The sequence below is a fragment of the Ostrea edulis genome, chromosome 4 (genome assembly GCF_947568905.1).
Source record: "Ostrea edulis chromosome 4, xbOstEdul1.1, whole genome shotgun sequence".
Lineage (NCBI taxonomy): Eukaryota > Metazoa > Mollusca > Bivalvia > Ostreida > Ostreidae > Ostrea > Ostrea edulis.
In genome coordinates, this window is record NC_079167.1 from 59,538,404 (window position 1) to 59,564,974 (window position 26,571).

Consider the following 26,571-nt stretch of genomic DNA (forward strand, 5'->3'; position numbering starts at 1 on the left):
ACACATACTAATCATCAATTAAGTTACAAAGTCTTGCTTTGAAATTGAAAATGGAACTTTGAAAAAGTTCCAGGGATTATAGATATTTTTTAATAAATGGCCAAAATACTACATTTTAATGCAAAATTTTGGGTAAATTAATAAAGACTTTCATAGAATCAGTGTTCTGTTTGGAAACCCAGTTGATGAATTTACAACATTTGAATTAGTTTGAAGTCCCTGTAAATTGTACCATAAATTACAAAATTGTTGTAGAAATATCTAATGCTTTGCCCAAATATGCTTTAATTCATGATAATTTTTTACTTACTATGCAGATGTAATAAATTCCTGGGTTAGACAATAATGACAGCAAACATTCTAAATGATTTCATGTTTGAAAATTTTGTGTTTGAAAAAACGATAACTACTTGGTAATTAAATAAGTTATAACATTTCCTTCTTATTCTTTATTCAGTTTTTTTTTTTTTTGCATTGGTTTTTTGGTGAAACAATGTGGTACAGTTTGTACCTAAACACTGTATCCATTCAATTTCGCAAACAAACGGACTTTGGCGTGTCACACCATTGCATGTTGGTGTATTGGTGTGTACCATCAGACTTGGGCACATTCGCCTCACCACATCGCACTTTGGCATGTCACACCATCAATGTTTGGCACAAACCATCGCACTTTGGAGTCCTGCATATTATATAATTATCAATAAGTAGTTTTGCCCTGATAAATGAAGATAAAGTGTAAATATAGGTTAAAAGACTTTAAAATTACAATACATGTATTCAAAAGTTTATAAGCATGCAACTCTTCATATAGCAGTTTCCTTTAGTCGTGATGAAATAACTTTCATAACTAATCATTGACATTTTTTATGTCATTCGCTTCATTGTTGATCAGTTCATTATCAGTGAACAGTATATCATAACGATGATTGAAGATACCGATTTGTAATTTGTGGATTAACATTTGTACAACACAAATTTTGCATGACACGCATTTTGCCAATCCTCGTAAAAAACTGGCATGGTTGCATATAATTATATATGTGTGTGTGTGTACTATAAAAAGTAGAAAGCATTCGGTCCCTTAACCACTAATGTGTACGTCAACATCAAAACACAAGAATAGAAAACAAGTTTTAAAATGCTACATAATTTATTACTAAATTTGATTCATAGTAAATGGCAAATACATGTATATCTGTAAAAAGAGTATTGTTTCAGGGCTGTTCATTCTTCACAATTTACAACCTGTCATTTTATGATTTCATTTGGATTCGAACTAATCATAAATGTGTAGATTCTTCTTGACATTTCTTTTCCCACTCTGCGCGATGTCTCCAATACACCAGCTCCTCGTCTTACCTGTAAACAATTAAAGACAACGATTTTCATATTAACATTGCTTTTAAAACAATTGTAAATAGGGTGTCACAATTTTGTTCTTTACAGTGGTATTGTTGATATTGATTCTAATACACATACAGAAAAGCAATTTAAAGGAAAAATTAGAAAACAGAATAAGAGGCCCCTGCGCCACATCCTTACTTGAGTCACTTCGCTTCTGCTGTTGTTCACCTATTTCGATTTTTAAAAGATTTTTTGCAATCTTTATTCCCATGATTTTTTTTTTTTACTTTTATATTGTAGCCCCAACCTAGCCCAATAGGGTCATAACATAACCATGATAAAAGGTCACAAGGTCAAAATTTATGGTATGAAATGTAAGGTCTTGCCATATGGAATCTGTATACAAAATATGAAAGCCCTACCTTAAACAGTTTAGGAGGTATTGCTTTGGTTAACTTTACTTAAAAGTAGGTCAAAATTCAAGGTCAAGGTTAAAAGGTAAAAAAGTTTGGTACCAAATTAGTTTTTTGTCCCAAGGAATGCATACATGAAATATGAAAGATGTATCACTTACAATTCAAAAGTTATAGGCAAGGTTAAAGTTTTGAAATCTTGGGTCAAATTACAAGATCAAGGTAACAAGGTCAAAGATCATGGCATCAAATGATATTGTTTTGCCATTAGGATATGAAAGTCCTACCTTAAATAGTTCAGGAGGTATTGCTTAAGTTAAGTTTTCTTAAGAGTAGGTAAAACTCCAAGGTCAAGGCCACAAGGTACCAAAAGAAAGGTCTTGTCACAAGGAATACACAGATGAAATATTAGATCCCCATCAATCACCATTCAAAAGTTCTGAGCAAGGTTCAAGTTTTAGACAGGATAACAAGAAGCCCATGGGCCACATCGCTCAACTGAGTCACCTTGACCCATATTTAAAGATTTTCCCTAAATATTCGCATGTAAAACTCTTATCCCCTATTGTGGCCCCACCCTATCCCGGGGAGCCATGATTTTTACAAACTTGAATTTGCACTACATAAGAAAGCTTTCATGTAAATATAAACTTTTTTTGGCCCAGTGGTTCTTGATAAGAATTTTTTAAAAGATTTTCCCTATATATTTGTATGTATAACTTTTATCCCCTACTATGGACCTTCCCTAATCCCGGGGGTCATGATGTTAATAAACTTGAATCTGCACTATGTCTGGAAGCTTTTATGTAAATGTAAACTTCTCTGGCCCAATGGTTCTTGAGAAGCAGATTTTTCCTACATATTTGTATGTATAACTTTAATCCCCTATTGTGGCCCAATCCTAATCGTAGGGACCATGATGTTAATAAACTTGAATCTGTACTATGTCAGGAAGCTTTCATGTGAACGTAAACTTTTCTGGCTCAGTGGTTCTTGAGAAGAACATTTTTAAACATTTTTCCTATATATTCCCATGTAAATTTTTGATCCCCAATTGTGGCCCCACCCTACCCCCATGGCCATGATCTGAACAAACTTGAATCTACTTTTATTTTATATCAGAAAGCTTTCAGGTAAATCTCCACTATTATGGCCCAGTGATTCTTGAGAAGAAGACTTAAAGATTTTCCCTATATACATGTATACATAGGTAAAACTTTGGTCCCCTATTGTGGCCTCATCCTATCCCTTGGGGTCATGATTTCAACAAACTTGAATCTTCACTATGTCAGGAAGCTTTCATGTGAATTTCAGCTTTTCTGGCCCAGTGGTTCTTGAGAAGATTATTAAATGACCCCACCCTATTTTTGCATTTTGTGATTATCTTCCCTTTGAAGGGGACATGGTCCTTCATTTGACAAACTTGAATTACCCTCACCAAAGGATGTTCTTTGCCAAGTTTGGTTGAAATTGGCCTAATGGTTCTGGAGTTAAAAAGTGTTGAAAGTTTAAGAACCGATTGACAAATGGACGCAGGACAAAAAGTGATCAGGAAAGCTCACTTGAGCTTTCAGCTTAGGTGTCAGAGCTAAAAAGTCAAGTATGGAACCTACCAAATGCTGACAGGCTTTCAAGTGACATTTTGCAAAAAATAAGGGCCATTTTAAGGGCAAAATTATCAAGAAATAAGGGCCTTTTTAAAGGAATTTTAAGGGCTTTTTAGACAAAAATAAGGGTTAAATTTACAAATCAATAGGAAAGAAAAAATGTTTTACTCACCATTTGCAAGAGCAATAATACAACAAGAGGCCCACAGGCCTTATCGGTCACCTGAATACTAGTGAAAAAGTATCACTACTTCCATGAGCTATGAAATCTAGAAAAAATTTCCTGTTCTGAATATCTAAGTTAAATTCTAATGTTCAGCAACAGTATAAAACGAGATGTGTTCTTAAAACTTCACTGCCCTCAAAAGTGCATACACTGATGAAAGGCTTTAAATAATAGGTGTATTAACATTAAAACATCAAAAGATATGACTAATTTGGACTCATCATAAAGTCATAACCCTGGGTTGTGAAATTCACCATTTTTTGTACATCCTTTTCTGCTATTCCTAAGTATGCATTTAGATTTTATACAGTATCAGCAAACTTACACATAAATACTATATACTAAGTTTGGCCCCACCCTGGGGTCAAAACCCTTACTCTGGGGAAAATCAAATTTACAATTTTGGTAAAAGACTACCTGCTCTATCCATTTAGTTCAATTTAGTATCAAAAGCACTAAAATGTTTATTTAAGTGTTTTACACATAAACACTATATAACAGTTTGGCCCCGCCCTGGGGTCAGAACCCCTACCCCGGGGATCATGAAATTTACAATTTTGGTAGAGGCTTTCCTGCTCTACATCACTATGCATTTAGTTTTTCTTACATGTGTGTGGTTCTTGAGAAGAAGATTTTTGAAAATTTGTCATTTTTGGGCAGTTTTTGCCCTGCCCCTAAGGCCCCAGGGGTGCAGGAATCCTGAAATTTACAATTTATGTTCCCTTTGTTCCAAATATGTTTCATACCAAATTTGAAAAGAATTGGAATGATAGTTATCAAGAAGAAGTTAAAAATGTCTATTGTTCACACATTTAATAACTGACCATTTTGGCCCTACCCTGATACCAAAACCCCTACCCTTGGGATCATCAAATTTAAAATTTTGGTAAAGGAATACCTGTTCTTTCTAAATATCTATTTAGTTTCAATTTAGTATCAATAGCACTAAAGAAAATGTTATTTAAGTGTTTTACATATATACACTATATAACAAGTTTGGCCTCGCCCTGGGGTCAGAACCCCTACCCCAGGGATCATGAAATTTACAATTTTGGTAGAGGCTTTCCTGCTCTACATCACTATGCATTTAGTTTTTCTTACATGTGTGTGGTTCTTGAGAAGATTTTTGAAAATTTGTCATTTTTGGGCAGTTTTTGAGCCATCCCTAGGGCCCCAGGGGTGCTGGAGTCCTGAAATTTACAATTTATGTCCCCCTTGTCCCAATGATGCTTCATACCAAATTTGAAAAGAATTGGACTGGTAGTTATTAAGAGGAAGTTAAAAATGTTCAATTGTTAACGCACAACGCAGGACGGACGACGATGGACGAAAACCAATTGCAATAGGTCACCTGAGTTTACTCAGGTAACCTAAAAACTAATTACCTACTCAGAAGATCATACCAGTGGTCATCAACAGCCATATTCGGCATTCAGCTCAAACCATGATATAATTCAGGTGGACTCCCATGGCTCACAATCAATGCTGAATATAGCTGATAACCATCAAGATGTCTTCTGAGATGTACATTTAATCAACATATTCATTTTCTGAAAGTATATTAAGACTAAATTTCATAAATTCCAACACTTACTTTATATCAAATTTATTTAAACTTTCAAAATTTGAACATGTAGGAATTTCAACAAAAAATTAGGGCTTTTTTAGGATTCTAAAGCTCAAATAAGGAAAATAAGGGCTGTTGTAGAAAAATAAGGGCCCACTTGAAAGCCTGTGCTGATGGTCAGAACTGGTGCTTTCTATGTTATGTGACCTTGACTTTAGAGCATTTGACCACAAAATGTGTAGGTGTCTTCCTTTAGCCATGAGGTACTCGTATATGATGACTAGGGTTTTTTCTAAAAGCTTCTCAATATTCCATCACATACAGTGTAATGAACAGATGGATGGAAATGGTAATTACTGCAGAGTACCCACATCTACAGTATGGGGCCCTAACAATTATACCTACCACAATATTTTCCAGTAATTTTTCTTGTTCAGTTAAATCACTGCATTTTCTGTATGCCTGGAACAACCCAAGAGTAAACATGCATATTGTATCATCAGCTATTTTCAACAAGCATGGATCCAACAAAGCAATCCAACAATGATATGTGACAACGTCCTAGAATGAAAAACTTATCATGAATAAATTAAACCTAAGCCAATCAGTTATTTCAGAAACATTACCTCCATTAATAGTTGTGGAGATGGGTAGGCCACCACAATAGCATCAGCAATGTCAGGACTGATGTTTTTAAACTGCATCAACTGTTGTTTCCAAACTTTCAGAAGACCATGTCCGTTCTTGTCAACTTTCATTGTAGCTATACCATCATCAAAGAAAGCTGTTTGTAGACGATCTTTCCTAGAAAAAACAAAAAATAGTCAAATACCACACACACACCAAAAATATCCAAGTCTTACAGTTCCAATGTTGTAAGGGTGAGACACATAGTCAGCTACATGTTGCTGCATGTACATTTCTGGATATCGATTTATAAACAATTTATTGTGATTAATTATATCATTTCATAGCGGTCGGTTGTTTTAATGACTCTAGAAAATCTCATAAATTAAAGTAAATATCCACATAAGTGCATATGGTATAGGAAATATACTTTTTCTTTTGTTTTATCTCTGCTACCAAACATCAGAAATTTAATCCAATAACTCATGTTTTAGTATTAGGGGATTCACTTGCAACATTCTGAAAAATAATCTTCAAACCAGGCAGATATTTTTGTATCAGAAATGAGTCGTCTTTAGCCATCACTAATTTGTACATGTATATACAAGAGTTGCCCAAGTAATGCATAATTTTCGTAACTTCTTTTTCTGAAGAGTTCCAAAATTTTCTAGTTCCAATATCCCGTATTGTTATGACTTTGATCTGTGACAATTGATATAATTTCCCCCCCATTCATCACCTCTGTAACAAATACAATGGTACTCTAGATATACTCTATATATACTGTGTCCACATTTTTTGTCTTGCATGATTACTATCACATATCTTTTCCCTGTTTGCTCTATACTGGAATATATGCATCATGCTACTTGTAAAGTCTAAATTTGGACATATTTTAAGGCATGTACACACAAATCATTGTATCCACTGCAACTTTCAAGTGATTGGGCAGTCTGATTAAAACCAGCCCCCCTTCTCCTATCGATAGGAGATGGGAGGCTGGTTTTAATCAGACTGGTGATTGGGATAAGCAATAGTCATCTTAATTGAAAAATTGGTGCATAGATAACAAACAAGCTGTGTAATTCTGGTGAATATCATTGACATTCATACTTTCAAACTTTGAGCTTTCCCTCTTCTGACTTGACAGTCAACCTGGTAATCTTTATCACTATAATGCTTGTAAATAATAGTAATGGGTTTCATTTATTCAAACATAATTATGAGTTAACATAATTATGAGTTTGATTTCTTCCATGTCTAATCTAACAGTAAAACATATATTTGATTGGTTACAGGGATCGACATTAATGGTTGTCCAATTGCCCAAGACAAGTGAAAACCCAGTTGGGACAAGTGAAACTCAATACACACTTGCCTGATGGGGCAAGTGATTATTGCAGAAGGAATTAGAAAATAAAGTACAGCTCTGTATTTTTTGTTTTCTTTACAGAATCATCAATATTTTAGGCTCCTTTCTAGTACATGGTAACATATTTTATCCTATCAGTAAGACGTTCCTAATAACTTAACTATATCCGTAGTATCAGAAATTCAGCGCTATCGCCAGTACTTCGTATTTTCTTACCTGTAATACGTTTTGCAGAATTGATAGCATCTATGCACATTTATATTGAGTTATTGACTAAAAACTCATTTGTTACACGTTTCAAACATTTTATCTTTTAATTTTAATCATATGTATACATGTACACGTATCATGACATTGTCACAAGTGTACATACGCTTTTATGCAGTGAAAAGATTTATTTCCCTACCTTGGCCTTTGTAACATTCTTAGCTATAACTTTGACATTTGGTTTTTATTTTGTCATCAATTGCACTCAGCTACAATAATATTCCAGGGTTAGGCAACACAAACTTGTTTTAAATCATTAATAATTGGCTATGTATAATTCACAATTGTAACCGAGCTCTTACATTTGGTTATGCAAAGAAGGAAAACTGGGCTATTCACCGATTGTGGTTGACCCCGTAAAAGGAGATAATTAAAATTACTGGTTGAAAGGTTTATAACAGTATTAGAGTAAAGATATTTTGGAAAACTAAGTTTTTCATTCAGACAAGTGAAAATTCGAGTTTACTTGCCCTTTGGGCGAGTGAGGTAAAAAGTTAATGTCTATCCCTGGGTTAATATCATTAAAATAACATTAGATGGGCATGAAGTTGAAAAATGGCTTCCTCGCCCTGAGAAAGGCCAAGTTTTTCTGAAATTTCATAACCAAAATAAGCCAGTGGTGTCTACAGATGAAGTTGTAAAACAACAGACGAAGATCTGACAGTAAAACTAATGACATGGAAAACCCCCAAAATGACTTGAACATTAGATGAAAATTTGGCCATGGTCATACATAAAAGATGTCAAAATGTTATAACAGTGGGAAAACTAATTCTTTCATCTTTCATCATAACATAAAGAAGAATTGATAGTAAAAAATTGAAAGAGAATTTCGTTTTGTTTATCAATATTGTTATACATGTCTTTTATCATTATATTCAGTCAGTAATGTTACCTAAGTAGGTTACAGTCTTAAGCATTCGTTTTCCCACTAATTATTCTAAATGTTACATAATAATTTCTACATGGTGCATTAATTTCGGAAATGTCACACTGACACTGCCTAGCGATGCGTCATTGTCACATTCAGCCCTTTGCTTATCCCAATTAATGTAAGGAATGTATGTGATTCAGTTTTTATACTTTGCAGGCTTTTCTGCCACTGCCTTGGAAAAAGTGCGTACAAATTCTGCCAGTTCCTCAGAAGTTTCCAGTAAGAACACCATGACATCAGTCTCAAGCTGGTTTTCTGTTATTGCCTGTAAACAAAGTCTCTAGATTAAGAGAATTGTTTTGTTTAGTGTTACTTCACAAATACAGAAAGGAACCTAACATGGACATGCAAGCTTAATCAGGTGTTTAAGTCTTTATGAAACTTGAAGTGTGTTTTTTATAATTAGAACAAACCTCCTCTACATCCAAACGTGTAACACTGCCTGAGTCGACACTGGTATCTACTTTCTCACTGGTCAATACGGCAGCTCTGTGTTTCCTTTGGAATTGTGTTTTCTGATCTCTGTGTGACAAGGAGTAGGCTTTACCAAAGTACTCACAAACACAAAAATAAAAATAACAAAAACACCTTAACCAAGGTACTCACATAACAATAAAAATACCTCGGACAGTGCAAATATATGCATGTGACTGCATGAATTGTAAATGTATGCACTTCTTTTTCCTATACAAAACTAGATGTGTCAGCATGACATGAATGCCCCAGCCTGCAGTAAAGTGAAATGCAGGAAATCAATCGAAGTATAGCATTGAATGTGGTATTTAGATTGTATGTTACATGCATTTAGTACAATGAAGAACTGAGGCTCAACAATCCTTTATGTTTTGACTGCCATAAAATGACTCCATAAAAAAATCAACGAACAAACTCAAAATCGATCTGTAACTCATCAATACAAAAAATCAGTTCAATATCTCGAGGCATTTAGGAAAAAAAGTTTGGAAAACTGGCTGTAACAGTAATTTTTCTATGTTAAAAGGACACAACTCCATCAAAAATCAACAAACCAGAACAAAACTTAAACTCGATCTGTAACTCATTCATATACACCTACATACAAAAACTCAATTCAATATCTCAGGGCATTTAGAAATAAAGTCTGGAAAACTAAGTGTCACAGAAGGACAGACAAGGGTAAAACTATATGCCCCGACCTCTTTGTGGCAGGGGCATAAAAAAGTGCCTAATATTTTTGTCAACAACACTGGAATAAATTGTGGAAAACTTGCAAAATCAAGTGCCCAAGGTTCATAAATCTTGTAAAAAGATGATCTGTACACAATTTACATGTACCCTTGACCCCAAAAGGAACAGAAAACAGAAAATTACTGTACAGCAAATTCTATTTGTGTGCAAGGAAAATCTATGAGATTTATGAGCACATCTATTTCATGCAAATTAGTCAATGCAAACCATTCATTTTGTTTATGCATATAATCAAGGTGTGCAAGTTGATTCAATAAAAAATATTTATCATCACATGGATTTAAAGGTATATGTGTCACATTTAACAGTATTTCGTTCGATGTTAAAAATCAGTCTGTATATTTTGTCAGTATGATAAACTATGAAAAATGATACAATTTGACAATTTTGGCAGTTTATTCAACCAATCATATACAGGTATTAAAAGAATACTGGTCTACTCAATGTAAGGGGAAAATGATTATTTATGAAGGAATGACGTTTTTAAAAGATGGATGTGCGAAAGTGCGTGAGAAAAATATTATTAGAAACATCATGGGGGATAAAGATTTCGTTGTCATACTGAATGGTGATTTCATGTTAGACATGAACTTTAACACCCCCCCCCCCCCTTGCTCAAAGTGGTTCTCTCTACCTTGTTTACTGTCTGATTGTCTTTTATCGCTGAATTTGTCGCGCTGTTGCCTGCAGGCCATCCACACTTTCATGTCGCCATGTAATTATAATATACTTTCGAAATTCCGCTTGCAACATCACATGATCATTAATATTTCAAAATGGGGCATTCAACTATCCGACTTGGAGAATACATGACTAAATAGGAAATTAGCTTGATTACTTTTTTAAAAATGTGATTGAGTTAAATTGCATAATTTGCATAAAGTGTATAACTTATATGGTTTGATATAAAACACATGCTTTATATTCTGTACACTAAAGAGTTGAATAAGTTTGAATACACTTTTGAAATCTTTCAAAATACAACGTTGTTACTTTTGATATAATGCTTTCTTAACATGAGATAATAAAGGTATTTAAGTACAAAATGAAATTCATCTTCTTCATATTTATATTTTGTGATTTGTGATTTAACTTGCCTTGAAGTTGAGAGGTCACTTGCATGTCTCAGTGCTTTCATCGAGAAATGAAATGTAATAGAACAATTAAATCTTTACGGTTTGTTATTGACATATTATTGGGAAAATGTACATGTACATTCTGTCATACTAAAAATGTACAATGAAATGATTACCTGAAGTATTTTTCCATGCCTATGACTATAAATGATAAAATGGAGTCAGGCAAATATTGTTTAACTGTGTGTACGTAGCTTGTCAACGTAGGCCCATCATCTTCCATTCTGTATGGACTCTGCAATTAGAATTACTACATGTACTGTTCATAAAATTGTTAATGAATATTGACTGTGAAGTAGAATTGTTACAAGCACTGTTAAAAAAGTAGCTAATTTCTTTTTTTAAAAGAAATTCCTATGTAACAACAGATATTTATAGTTAATAATAGCATTGTGAGTGAAGTTTCCTCAGTTACAGACACTTGTTTTGGGATTAATTATCTGTACATAAATCTCAGTTTCCTCACAGTTACAGACACTTGTTTTGGGATTAATTATCTGTTCATATTTCTCAGTTTCCTCAGTTACAGAAACTTGTTTTGGGATTAATTATCTGTACATATTTCTCAGTTTCCTCAGTTACAGACACTTGTTTTGGGATTAATTATCTGTACATATTTCTCAGTTTCCTCAGTTACAGACACTTGTTTTGGGATTAATTATCTATACATAAATCTCAGTTTCCTCACTGTTACAGACACTTGTTTTGGGATTAATTATCTGTACATAAATCTCAGTTTCCTCACAGTTACAGACACTTGTTTTGGGATTAATTATCTGTACATAAATCTCAGTTTCCTCACTGTTACAGACACTTGTTTTGGGATTAATTATCTATACATAAGTCTCAGTTTCCTCACTGTTACAGACACTAGTTTTGGGATTAATTATCTATACATAAATCTCAGTTTCCTCACTGTTACAGACACTTGTTTTGGGATTAATTATCTATACATAAGTCTCAGTTTCATCACAGTTACAGACACTTGTTTTGGGATTAATTATCTATACATAAATCTCAGTTTCCTCAGTTACAGACACTTGTTTTGGGATTAATTATCTATACATAAATCTCAGTTTCCTCACAGTTACAGACACTTGTTTTGGGATTAATTATCTATACATAAGTCTCAGTTTCCTCACCGTTACAGACACTTGTTTTGGGATTAATTATCTATACATAACTCTCAGTTTCCTCACTGTTACAGACACTTGTTTTGGGATTAATTATCTATACATAAATCTCAGTTTCCTCTCAGTTACAGACACTTGTTTTGGGATTAATTATCTGTACATAAATCTGAGTTTCCTCACAGTTACAGACACTTGTTTTGGGATTAATTATCTATACATAAGTCTCAGTTTCCTCACCGTTACAGACACTTGTTTTGGGATTAATTATCTATACATAACTCTCAGTTTCCTCACTGTTACAGACACTTGTTTTGGGATTAATTATCTATACATAAATCTCAGTTTCCTCTCAGTTACAGACACTTGTTTTGGGATTAATTATCTGTACATAAATCTCAGTTTCCTCACAGTTACAGACACTTGTTTTGGGATTAATTATCTGTACATATTTCTCAGTTTCCTCAGTGACAGACACTTGTTTTGGGATTAAATATCTGTACATAAATCTCAGTTTCCTCACAGTTACAGACACTTGTTTTGGGATTAATTATCTGTACATAAATCTCAGTTTCCTCACTGTTACAGGCACTTGTTTTGGGATTAATTATCTGTACATAAATCATGAATTTAAGGATAGACAGGACACTGATCATGTGATTGAAATATATTTAAGAGCCATTCTCTGTAACCACTTAAAAAAATTCAGCACGCATAGTCACCGATTTTCACGAAACTCACCTGAATGAAACATCTATATAACATATTCAAGAAAATATATTTAAAAATTAGATAGTGATCATGGTTGCTATGGAAACAGGTACAATTTTATCAAGTTTGGCCATTTTCTATAATTTGGTAGTTTTGGCACAAAAGTTGAATATAAAAGATTATGAATAGTCTTAAAATTCTAATTTTCAAATTAAATTATAAAACAGATCCCATATTTGTCATTTAAGAAAAAAAATAAATAATGGACAATCCTAAGTGATTTTTATAATTGAACAAATCTGTAAAATTGTGTTTAAATTCAATGGTTTTTATGTCTTAATAACTTTTATTCGCATCCACCTCAAATAAAGTGACACAAGTTTTTAAAACAACTAATCTATGTTCTTCATAAATCTAAACTAAAACTTTTGGGAATCTGTCTATTTCATACAATTTGAAGTGAATGATTTATGGGGGCTCTTCAACGTGATAAGGCAGTAAAATTACATAGAAACACATATAATATGGTGGGATAATGTCTTACTGCATGCTGACAGAAGTTTAAACGAAGACATGTGGCATTCAAAATATTCTCTCCACTCACCCACATGAAAGAAGAAAGTGTGAGAGACAGATCTCCGAGTACCAGCGTTCTAGTAATACAGGTAATTATTCTATTTACTTTGAAATCCATTCACAAGCCTAGAATTATTCAACTTATCACAATCATTTGATGTCAAATGTTTTCATAGACATTGTGTACAATTATGGATTTCTCTAGATCTGCCAATAGCATGGACATATGATGTGCGTGCGTGCTAAATATTCACCCTTAAACTCGCCACTGCTTCAGTTGTATTACAGTACTTAGATCTACTTAGGCCTAATGCAGCACACTTTATTCTGTAGGGGATCGTATGACTAGGATGAAATTGAGATAATAAATGCAAAATCGTTATCATTATTTGTTTTATAATAGAATGAAGTAATAGAATCATTAAAATAAAATCATAGATATTTATTCATTTGAAAAGAGACACCCTGTTGTGATTAAGCCATTGATTGCATACTCCCCCCCCCCCCCCCCCTTCCATTGATACATGCCAAAACATTGAATAAGCTCTCCTTCGTGAAATAAAGTAATGGGTCATAACATTGAATTTTATCTCTAATCTTTTCTACTTGTATTAGTTCGGGGGGGGGGGGGGGGGGGGGGGGGGGGGGGGGGGGGGGTGTTGTTATACATGTACAGATACTCAACTGAGAAGTGAATTGAGGTGGGTACACTATTCAGTATTATTAAACATCCACATATTAATTATTCTTTACTTTTGATGATAATTTAAAAAATTATCAATTCTATGAATAAATTCAATTAATTAAACAGAATTGAAATATTGTAGAAATACCAATACTGATACACCTTAGACTATACATGTTATGCATGGGAATTTACTCTATTTTTTTTCTTTTTTGTTCAGCTTGGGGGGGGGGGTGTTGTTATACATGTACAGATACTCAACTGAGAAGTGAATTGAGGTGGGTACACTATTCAGTATTATTAAACATCCACATATTAATTATTCTTTACTTTTGATGATAATTTAAAAAATTATCAATTCTATGAATAAATTCAATTAATTAAACAGAATTGAAATATTGTAGAAATACCAATACTGATACACCTTAGACTATACATGTTATGCATGGGAATTTACTCTATTTTTTTTCTTTTTTGTTCAGCTTGATTTTGTTTTCATTTTACACATGCCACTAACAAAACAAAAGTATTTATTAAGGACATACAAGCAACATTTCTGACATTGATTTTTTCCCCATCTTCTTGATATAAAAAGCTATCGTATGATTTCGGAAATAAATTTTACCGGCCTGGGTAGCTTAGCGGTTAGATAACCTATCTTGTAATGCAGGTGTCCTGGATTTGATCCATTCTTTGCTCAAATATATTTGTACTGTTCTTATATATACAACCTGATGTAATACATAACTTTTGATTGCAACAATATTAGAAACTATCAAAATACTGAGTACCAGTATGCTATCTCTAAAACAGATATGGCAATACGACGTACCCCAAGATTTTTTTTTTGTAGAAACGAGACAGAGTGCACATTCATGAAAATTGATATATATTATTGAGAAACGTCACAGAAGTCCTCAAGTGATAAAATACCGCAAAACAATTCTCACTGTTTTGAATATTATAATTAACCCATGTGTTGATTAATTGAGGTCATATAATCACCTTAGAGTTTAGATGAAACTAAATCTAGATAAGAATACATGTATTTAAGTAAGTTCTTACCTACCGTAAGAAAAGGGTTTGAATAAGATTTCATTCAAACATATAATTTAAGGAATACATATTACAGCTACATGTAGTAGTAGATGTAGATGACATGGGGACAAGTAATACATTTGAGATGGGATATAAGATTTTGATATGCTTGCATATATTCATCTTGGTATTTCTCTTAAAATTAATATTATTTATTGATTTTGTAGGAAGTGTCATATTGTCATTTTGGTGGGGGCCAAGTCAGAAGCATCAGTGTATGTTCGATGCTTATGTTGCCTCAAAGGATATGATAGGGTGTGGTTCATTTAACTGGAAAGAATTTAGAAAATGAAAAAGATTGTGTGTGCTTATCTTGTCTATTTTGTAATATATGATTCTAAAATAAAGGTATACCATTTATAATAGAATACGATTATGAAATATTCATCATCGGAACCCACTGCTCAAAGGCCGTAATTAAGCGCCGAGCATAGGCCTAAATTTTACAACCCTCACTGACAATGGTGACGTCTCCATATGAGTGAAAAATTCTTCGGCGGTACGTTAAATGATAATCAATGAATCAACCCGTGGGTTCCAACGATGTCAGATATTAAAGATATTGACGTTTCCCAGCATACTAAATGATTTCAATATGAACATCATTGGTATGTTACAGTTACAAGCAAGGTCTTCTTATGATGTTGAAATATAATTCACATACCTATGTTTAAAAAGATACGTTAAACGAGTGACCATGATGAACGTCCAGACTCTAGAAAACAGAGGCCCTCAATTGTTTTTAATCAAATGCCAAGGTCACGAGTCAAGGTCAAAATACTTCCTCATAAGTAACCGTAAATTGTCAAGTCATGTATTAAAAAATGTTAGTTTAATAGATTTCATACATGGTACTGGCATAACATTTCTTGCACATACATAGTAAGCAGAGCTAATATTGAACTGCAGAGAGAGAGGGGGGGTGGGGGGGGGGGGGGGGGTAATTCCTCATGAATCAATGATAAATTACAATCTTTATGTATCTTATTTAGTTTATTTAACTTGAACAATTTTTAAGATCAATGATTCAATTTCAATGTCACACTTAATTCGATTGGCAAGGTGAAAAAATGTACATGATAGTTTGAAATAACTGAAATATTCAAATATGCATTTTCTAGATATGGTAGTTATTTTGATGAATTCTTATAATAAGATATACATTTGAAATTTGTGATACATGTACAATACACAAATAGAAATCATGCACATTTGAAGAAAAAAAGAAGAAAAAACCCAAAACTATGCATTTATTTAATTATCTGTTACAAATTAAGAGTGTTTATGATTGAAAAACATGCATGATGTATAACAAAATGAGATTTACTTGAAAAGAATGTGAACATCAAGTTTGCTGTTTTATGATATTTTGTTACCATAGCAACAATGTAATATGAATTATCTATCAGTATTAATATTTTATCAACTATAACATTGACTTCAGTTGAATCTGTCTATACAAGCATATTTTTTTTTTTGGCCTAAAAATTTATTTATTTTGCATGGATTTCGAATTTGAAAAGAAATAGCAATTTTCGTTTCCATGGCAACCAACATGAATTCTCATATTATACTTGTTAAAATTTAAAATCTAACATCAGTAACAATCGGTTATTAAGATTATATACTTTGAATACATAGAAAATTGTATTTTGAATTACATTGAAAAATGCATCTCTACTGTCATATCATGACAAAATGCATCATTTTGTTTCCATGGAAACACAGCTTAGATGGTAGATTCCCAAACATGTCTCATTGTTATATGATAGTACTATATCTAATGTATGTTGTACAAGCATTTATAGATTTCAAGCTGAATGCGGGAATTTTTATTCATCATTCAAATTTGCCTCTAAATTAGCTTTTTCAGAATTCTTTTCCAGACAGAATGAAAATATAACAGAATTATTCAAAACTTTAACTAAATATCAAACTAAATAATAAAAATGCTATATAGTATCATTTGATAATGATTAAATAAGAACTCAAACAGGTTAATCCAGTATAGTTGAATGAAAAATGTCATTTTTCATGCGAAAATTGACTCTTTTGTGACCTGAATGGCATGCACGTGTTACCATGGCAACAGAGTTGCATAGCAACCAAATTATGATGGTTTTACATTACTTATGCCAGATTAAGTCGATGTGCTAAATTTGAAAAAAAAATCGGTGACAGTGCGTGCCGGACCCCTTATATAAATGTTTAGGTGGTTACAGAGAATGGCTCTTAATATGTCATAAACTCAGTCATAATACTGGCTATTATTGCTTCACTGGCTATGACATGATATCTAGCTAAATTATGTTACATCTCATAGTAGGCTATGCCATAGCAGTGATAAGACTCACAAACCCGAGCAAATGAGAAAATCACTGAGTCAAGATTATGGGGATTTTTTTCTACTTTTCTTGAATTTCTCCAACAATTCTCCTTCAGATTTAAAGAAAAATCTTCAGAATAAATTTGATTTGTATAGTTCTTTGGGATTCTTAAATATTGATAGGCATTGATGGTACCCTTTAAAATATAATACATATGATGATAAAAGGCAGTTAAAATAATGCCAGAGCATGAAGTCAAATGTCGCTGTAGTTAAACATTGAGGCAGGCTTGAGTTATTTATATTCCCATGACTTATCTTATTTAATGTGGTTTGAAAAAAATTCATTGACACGTTATTTCTTCATAAAATCAGATATATGTATCTGGATCAATAGTGAAAACAGGGTTTTACATATACATATGTAAGTAAATTTTCAAATAACATTGATTTCATTTTTGTCTAGACCACAAAATCTGATTAGAAACTGAAAAATCATTGAAAGGTAATTATTCCCTAGAGTTTGTGTAAATTTCACACAGAAAATAATTTCAGAGAAAGTTTATCAAAACTATAACATAATGTTAATCAGTTTTCGCTGCTTTTCAGGGAAGATAACTCTTCCATGCCCCCTTGCATGATTTGGACATATTTGTGTTGAAGGTCCCCTTTTCTACAATTTTACCCAGTATGAAGAAAATTCATTTCCAAATTTCTTCCCACTGTTCTATTTGTATCCTTAATTCTCATTTCTCTAAATGTCATTATAGAGGCAGCTGTATCAATAATTGGCAAATGCATGTACACAAATACTAGAAGCAATAGATCTTATCCCACTATATTCACATTTCCAATGTTTTTGCCTTTGATAACTTAACAATCATAATGATAACCATTTCCTCATGAATGGGCTGCAGTTGTAAACAATTTGCAAATGAATACAGGTAAATATAGTAAATCTATTTTCACAACTGGGAATTCTGACAGAAATGAAAGTAGAATATAAATATAAGAAATAAAATACAATAGGGTATGAACTGTAACGCTTCACGAAGTATGCCTGCGTGAAGCATCACATTTAATATCCTAACATATTTTCAAAAATAAAATTGAACTTGACATTCATGGTCTGGTAAAATCACAAAATGACAAAAATTCAATTCTTCAACAAAATATGACATAACCACAGTGATTTGTATTTAAAACTAACCTTTTTATGATTCTGTACGAACTTGACAAAGTCAGCCACAGGCAGCAAGACTAGGACATCCTCCTCCATCACCTCCGATTTTACTGTTTCAACCTGCAGAGATTTCTGATGCAATTTAATATAAGGCCTGAATTAAAACATTGTTTTTCTCCTTTTTGACTAGCCTGGAAAAAAAATTCTAATTCAAACAAGAAGTATTTGTGGAATATTATGCCTTTCAGTAACCGAATGATTAAAGTACCGAAAGACACAAAGAAAACGTAATTAAGACCAAGAATCAGAAAGCAAAGTCACCGTAGGTTTCTTATTATAATTCACAAATTCATCTCTCACTAATAATTATTAAAACATGTCATTGTCATACATGTACTATGTCATCCATCTATATATAGAATGAAATCCTTCACAACATAGCTTGCCTGATTTTGGTGTTACAAACTGATGCTGATTATCATTTCACTAAACTCAGTATTTGTGAGATATAAGGAATACCCTGAGAAATACGGTGCTGTAGATTCCTTATTTTATGTAAGAACTCAATATCGTGAACCGACTCGTAGATGTCAAACTGCGAGAACATGAATTTGCAAGTGTACTGTTAATCAAGAGTATTTCAGCATTATAGAAATAAAAGTGAGTAATTTCATTTCACTAGTGGTGATTCTCACTCAATTACCTGGTAATAAATTCCTCACATATATTTAGGAATCTGAACCATTAGCTTCACAGCTCAGTTAAGGATGTGTGAGAAAAATTACAGCTGTACCTCTGTGCACTTTGCACCATATGACGTCACAATGAAAGAGGATGTCACAACATACAGGTTTTTATAGTTGTATTGCGGGGAAAGAGTCATAATTCATATTACAATGTGACCTTGAAATTGCCCCTAATCTGAATGGCTGATGCATTTCAAATTCATTTATGTGCATAAATAATCTCATTGTACATAAACAGTGGTAAAGTTTGGGTGCATCTGTTATAGCCAGCAATATGAATTATTCTGAGATATATCAAAATATACTTATGCGTTTGAAAATAGATTGACCAATGAACTTGCCCTTAGAAAATTAAGGAAGATTGAAAATATTAATGTTTGATAATCATTATGCATTTTTAAAAAAGTAATCGAATGTAATCAGAAAGAAATCCTGATTACTGTTAAATTCTTATCTGTTATTGATTAAATCAAATTACAAGTAAACGTTTCAGAATTATGATTGTACATCTAATTACAATTTCAATTAATGAATACCACATGTCTGCCTATAACATGCTTAGAAAAATATTAGCTTTTGCACAAAAAGGCTCAATATTTCCCTACCCATGTATGTATAATCCAGAGGTACTTAATCTTTCATTTAATGGAATCACCAGGCTACCATATGGTGTATTCAAATCCTTCTTATAACTTCAACATGTCACTTAAAACAGAATTGGTGACTGGATTGTCAAAATGACTCACTTGTAACATTTAACTTTATTGGATGTGCTTTCCAAACAGCTAAGTGCTCTTGGTCAAGAGACTTGGACTGATCTCAAATTTCTGGCCCTTTTCAACTGAGCTTAGGTAAATCATTTAGACATTCCACTGATGTGCTCATGTGCTAACTTGCGCATATTCTGATCTTCACCATAAACACTGTGTGCTAACAACTCGCGCTAACTTGTACATATTCTGAATTGAGTAAGATCTTCCACATCAAAATACATTCAATTTTATCTCTCTGAGGAATATGTGCCTGTCTTGCCAAATAGTTTTTCCACAAAAATTGGTAACATGTCTGTTTTCATCAACAAATCATAACACTGGCCAGGGGCAAGTGTTTGTATCACTTTTGTTTTTGAAAATCGTATCAAGAAGTATTTTTCATAGACATTGAAGTATTGGTACTATGTTGCTTGGGTACACAAAATAGAAAGGTATTACAAAAGTGGAAAAAGCTTTCATTACAGATATAATAACAGGCTTACATATCTTATGAAGAGGAGGATTGGCAAATAGTTGAAGTTCTAGAGTCAGATTCCTGCTTGAATTACTCTATTCATAAAAATATTAAATTTGTGTGCACCGAGAAGCTCTACAAAATTGATTTGTTATGTATCACAGCTTTCATTTTGTCATTGTTTTCAAATGTAGAAAATATTAAATGATATTCTACATTATTAAGCATATGTATTTGTTTTATCAATACCTTTTACTTTATCGAGGAAAGGGGGGTGGGGGTGGGTGGGGGTGGGGGTGGGGGGGGGGGGGGGGGGGTGGGGGGGTGGGGGGGTTAGTCATAATAAACTTGAATGAATTTCCTTTTATTCCTTACTTCCTTTTCTTATCTGTAATAAGTCCATTCAAAAATGAACTAGTGGTTTTGGAGATGTATGAAAATGAGAAAGCTGACAGATATGAAAATGTAGAGGCAGATTCATGACAAAGTACACTGTAGGTTAAAGACGATTACAGATTGGAAGAAGTTACAACAACTCCCTACCCCTTATTTAGTTAGAAAAAGCCATTTTCTGCCATTTCTGGGGCTGCATACCCCTTTTCTGTTTCTGGTTCGTATCAACTTAGGAATGTATCCTTCTGCTTCATATGTATGCTTTATTCCCTTGTTGTTTTATACATGAAAATATCGCTGCAGCATGACAATTGTGGGTATCATATATAAATACAAAAATTCTCTGAAGCATTGACAAGTAGCAGGCAAACATTGAGGAGAACAAATTTATAAATAAAACAATACCTGATTTCCTTCAGAGATATTTACACTGGTGACCTGTCTGTTCCAGGTGATGCTAAATGGCACTGTCTGTTCCTGTGTGATGTACTGTACTCCCAGTGCCTCACAAGCCTTAAAGATGGCCACCCCATGACCTCCCGAGTTCACAATGCGAGTATCCAGCACCAAAACAATGTACTAAAGAGAAAATTGTAATTGTAATTAAAAGATTTATATAGCGTCCTATCAACATTAGTTCTCTATTGCACTTTACAAATATGAGAGAAAAGATAACATAAAATCGATGTGCACATACATGTGAATAAAATATTCATAGTGTCAGAATTAAAATGCATAATTATTATTATCAAATTAGTTACAATTCTTTTTTTAATTGAGACTGAAAATTATACCATGATTGAAGCACATTTTATGATTTAACAAATGATTGAGATAACATTTTATAAAATTACACACTATTATAATAAATTTGTCATTAAATATGACAGATATAACCTGCAAACAATCTTTGGATCCACCCATTTGTTTCTTCCTTTCTCTTTCTGCAATACGAATTTGCTCCTTTCTTTGTTTTTCCAGTTCTTTAGACAACACCTTTTCCTCTCTGGCTTTCTTTTTATCCCTTTTCCTAATCTAAGAAGATAAAATACACAGGTAAACTAAATCTGCCAGGTTATTTCTGAAGTCAAGGCAAATCTGGATCTGGACAATACGGATCTCATTTTACATGTAACTGTCAAAATTTTAAAAGTTACCTACTTAAACATAAATTAGGTACCTTCAGAAGTACATGAAACATATATGCTTCATGTACCAGTATTAGTTTTACTTTGACTTTTAACTACATGTAATACAAAGAGTACTTTGTCAAATTCCGTTAGGTGCAGAATATTTTACAAATACCAAAAAGTATAAATGCTTAATACATCTTGCAACATTTACTACACTTCAATTTAACATAATACCATAATTAGTCCTGTACATTTGCATCATTAAATACTTGCCTCCGCTTCTTTTTTCTGAATTGCTATTTCCTCTCTTGTTCTCTTTCTCTTTGAGATTTCCCCTACACTGCATTCAGAAGACTGTGATATAGATACTGTAGACTGGCTCTCATTGTCAGTGGCTGATCTCTCTGTGTTTTGACAATCACTAAGTGCTAATTCTTCTGAAAGCTCTTCATTTGAATGGAATTTACTGTTCAAACTTCCAAAACTTAGAGCATTTTGGTATACTCTTTTTTCTGTTGTGTGCTGCTCTTTTCCGGTAGTAACTGTTCTTGATATATGTGAGAGTGAGCTGACTTTACTATGAATGGTACTACTACATACAGTACTTAATCTGTCTTTAAGAGATGGTAAACAGGGTTCCTCATCTGAACTGTCTGACATACTATGATTTACTCGATTAGGTGGCCCATTTGTTTTTGCGAATGTATCAGTAATTTCATCTTCATCACTATCCAATATGATAGATATTTTCTCTTTTAATGTTTTTGAAGTTGTGTGTCTTGGAATCTGCTGTTGCACATTTGCTTGGCTTAGTGTTTCTCTGTTTGTTAAACGTGTAGGTTTATAAACTTGAGGCAATTCTTCATCTTCACTACTAAAATCCATGACAGGTGGCGCTTCTGCTTCCTGGAATATCCATATAAAGTTATTGATATTGCAGTCACAGTATAAATTCTGCTATAAGGTAGCTGAGCTCAGCCTGCTATACAAAGTAAAGCATCTGAACAATCTAATTAGAATTAGCTGTTTTGAATCCACTACCGCTTCTTTGAGAAGCGGTTGGGGATTTTTGACAGCTAATTTTAATTAGATTCAGCACCTGAACAGAAGAAATATGTAAAGTCAATTGCATATGGTCATCAAAATCTTTTTTGTGTGCCCTGTATTACTCTCAATGTTAATTGATATTGTGAATACAATACATGCAACTTTCTGGGGACACAACCCCTTCCCAAACCAAAAAATTCAACATCCATGTAACATGCGAGTTTTAATATGCAGATGTGACTTCATTGCATGTACAACCTATATCATGAATTGATAGATCTAGCTGACAACCCACTCTTCAATTTTTTGTTTCATATTTTGCAGCACCATCAACACATATATTATTTGATGATTTTCAATACATGTTGCTTATTCATAAATGGCAAGAAGTCAGAACAGTTTCCCCGAGTGGCAATTTTGTAACCAGATTACACCTGGGAAAAGGGTTACTTTATACAGATACCATGCTGCAGAGAAGTCTGAAATTAACTCGGTTACCTATACATCACAACCACATTTATGCTCAAAGTGTTCGAAATTAACCATAGACTGATGGACCGAGTCTATGTCAAATGACACTGGTCTATGCCAATTGTAATTGAAATAGACCAAATTGTCCATGCCGATTTTCTAGATTTAAAGCAACAACGTTATCCCAAAGGACCCCTACATAGCCAGTAGACGTCTGATAAATGTTATGAGGAAAGGAGGATATTGTTAAGGAAATGAAAAGAAAATTTGCTTTCTAAGTACATTAGAAGTAAATGAAAATGGTGTTTTTTGTGATATTTTCCCCCTAATGTTGTGGTCTATGCCAATTCGATGAGGTCTATGTCATCTTGTTTTGGCATAGACTCGTGGTCTATACCAAGTTTTAAACCAATTTCGAACACATTGTAAGCTAAATTTAAGTAAAGTAAAGTAAATTTTATTTAAAGTCGGCACTATATACATTCAACATATCAAACACAAGCTCTGTAGAGCTTTTTAACCGACTATCACATTCATATATATCAAGGACAAAGACACATAGCATGCATGTACACATATATACAGACATATCACAGATTAACAAAAGAATACAAAATAAAAGAAAACTTTCATGCAAGAATATATAGATACGAAAGCATAAGACTAAGAGGAGGAAATAAAATACTGTAAGCAAAAGTATATGTATATAAAAATCATCATTAAATTTCAAGCCAATTAGCTATGTTTGCTGTTTCCAGTCTTCACGAAAACTCAGTGGTCCGAAGACCGAGGCCAGTGAATTTTACGGTCGGGTCAGTGAAAATTAAAATTCAGGAAGTCCGACCGGCTTGTAGATTTTTTGTAAGTCATATTTAGGTAGGTAAATACTATTAGAAATTTCTGTCAATCAAAATATTTTTTCATTTAAATAACTTTAACAACTCATAAACTAACTAAAAAACCCATATTAGACATACCTTTGCAGGTTTATTTTTATACTATGTGCTACAGAGCACATATACCCCCAAATGCAAAAGCCAAATTTTAACACAAGGATGCATGATCTAATGTTTTATTAATTTATGTACCAAAGCACATCATATTAAGCTATAATTTATAAAAACGAATAGATATTCATTTAATGAGAGAATTTTTAAAGATATTCAATTGAAAACATACACAATTGCTGTTTAATCTGCTCACATCCTTCAGAAAAAAATCACAGAATATTGCAATTTTGAAAAATTCTCAAAATCTAAAATGTTTACATGCCAGTTTTTCTTTAAAAATATTTAGAATTATATCTAAGGTTAACAAAAAACCATATTTTACCATAGTTGACCAGAGATATTTTACAAAATGCTCTCTTGAATACGTAAACCCCCTATTTTTTAATTTAAGTTTTACAATTATTCTTTGCACACTTTGAAAATAGTAAATTGTAACAGCAAATAGTCTTAAAATCAAGATTAACAGAATATAGCAATATATATATGTAAAACATACTGAAAATTTTGTCCTACCAGACAATTAGAACACGAGGGGGGGGGGGGGGCACCCCCCTTCCTTTTTCTCACAATTTTGCGTGTGTGTGTTATTTTTCTTTTCCTTTTTTGGGGGGGGCTATCAATCATATCATACATAAAAATACATACATGCTATCTCATACTTATAGAAAAAGTAAATATAGTGTAACATACAATTCATGTAGATTCCAGCAACTACAGCTCATGTACAAATAATTTTGTTTCTTGAAAGTACTTGAAGAAGTGTTCAAATAATAAACAACTTTGCTGATGATTTTCTGAGGCTTTATAATTCTGGGTTTCTTTGAACCAAACACAAACTCACTAAAAACAGTTTGAATTCCACTGTGAGGGTCACGCCTATGTATGATTTTTAATTTGTTCAGGCTTGGATTGCAAGCTATATATTGAGCCTTTTAGAGATTAGTGTAGATATTATATTGCTTTGTACCATTGGAGCTAGTGAGGACTTGACACTATAATAATTCATGGTAAATATATCTGAAGATTCACATTTGAATGCTAAATTTGACTCGTACAGTTCTCGTAAACTACAAACATCAGACAAAGAAGTTATAACCGGAACTTTCTAGTCGGTGTTTAAAATTTAAAACCGGATACGTAAAAGCACGGCCTTTCCTTAAATATAATGTTGGATTTAAATATTCTAAACATCTTTGCTTAAATTTACCATTAACATAAAAATAAATAAAAAATAGCACATAAAGTAACCATAGTTTCAGTAAATTAATTGTACAATTTTACAATGCATTCCATAATGTATGTGATAAACATATGAAAATTTAGGGGGCCAGTAAATTTCACTGTGGGCCGGTAAATTCAGACAGTTCACTGGTCTGACTGGCCAGCAAGTTTTAAATGTTTTCGTGAGGACTGTGTTTCAAGTAAAAGCTGGATAGTATAAGAAGTTTTGAAAATAATTTAAATATAATTAAAATCAATGATGGTAGTAAATTAATCATATAAATATTTAACATTTCATTGCTGATGGAATTTACTAAAAAATAAATACAAAAGTAAAATAGAAAAGAAAGGTCTATTGAGCCATGCAAACACACATAAACGTTGCATAGATAGAAAGAGCAGAAGCAACATATAAAGCTATGTACACTGAACCTAAGATCTGCATGATTTACACTTACATGTGGGGCCAGACCAAGTGGAAATAAAACTTTTAAATTGATTTAAGGTGGTAAGATTATATCCAACTGTAATGATGCACCTATATTTTCATGTACAGCTATCTATTTACCCATCTAATTAAGTACAATAAATTGTCCTTTGTTAATAAATTTGACACGCCAATGCCGCATATTACATTGATGCCATTAACTTAGGTACATATGTAGGCCTATATTAAGGCAAAAACTAAGTATTCAACATATTTACATCTGAAATCGATTTGTCGAGTAATCGATTAACTGTAAGTTCAGCGTTGTTTGTAATACACAAATCGTATTTAATCTCATCGTAAGTATAAGATGGACACATAGACGATATCTGAGCTATACTATCATCAAGATTCATTTTTTCCGCCAGTACAGGTGCCTTGGCGCACTTCCGCTTGAAATCCAG

General features: G+C 32.9%; 1 protein-coding gene across 5 annotated transcripts; it reads right to left on the reverse strand.

Annotated features, from left to right (window-relative positions):
* Positions 1-1,134: 1,134 nt before the first annotated feature.
* On the reverse strand, positions 1,135-26,570 carry LOC125669866 (crossover junction endonuclease EME1-like). Of its 5 annotated transcripts, none has more exons than XM_056163226.1 (12): positions 26,386-26,568; positions 22,205-22,837; positions 21,696-21,833; positions 21,204-21,377; positions 18,460-18,552; positions 10,840-10,958; positions 8,774-8,882; positions 8,510-8,625; positions 5,787-5,964; positions 5,566-5,622; positions 4,979-5,143; positions 1,135-1,362 (listed from the first exon to the last, which is right to left on the reverse strand). In XM_056163226.1, the coding sequence occupies exons 1-11, from the start codon at positions 26,521-26,523 to the stop codon at positions 5,099-5,101; spliced, it is 1,800 nt and encodes a 599-aa protein (XP_056019201.1). In that variant the 5' UTR covers positions 26,524-26,568; the 3' UTR covers positions 1,135-1,362; positions 4,979-5,098. The 5 variants fall into 5 exon arrangements, with proteins under 5 accessions (XP_056019201.1, XP_048760657.2, XP_056019200.1 ...); XM_056163227.1 differs by having other exon boundaries at positions 1,292-1,362; positions 4,983-5,143; XM_048904700.2 differs by lacking the exon at positions 4,979-5,143 and having other exon boundaries at positions 26,386-26,567.
* Between the last annotated feature and the right edge of the window lies 1 nt (position 26,571).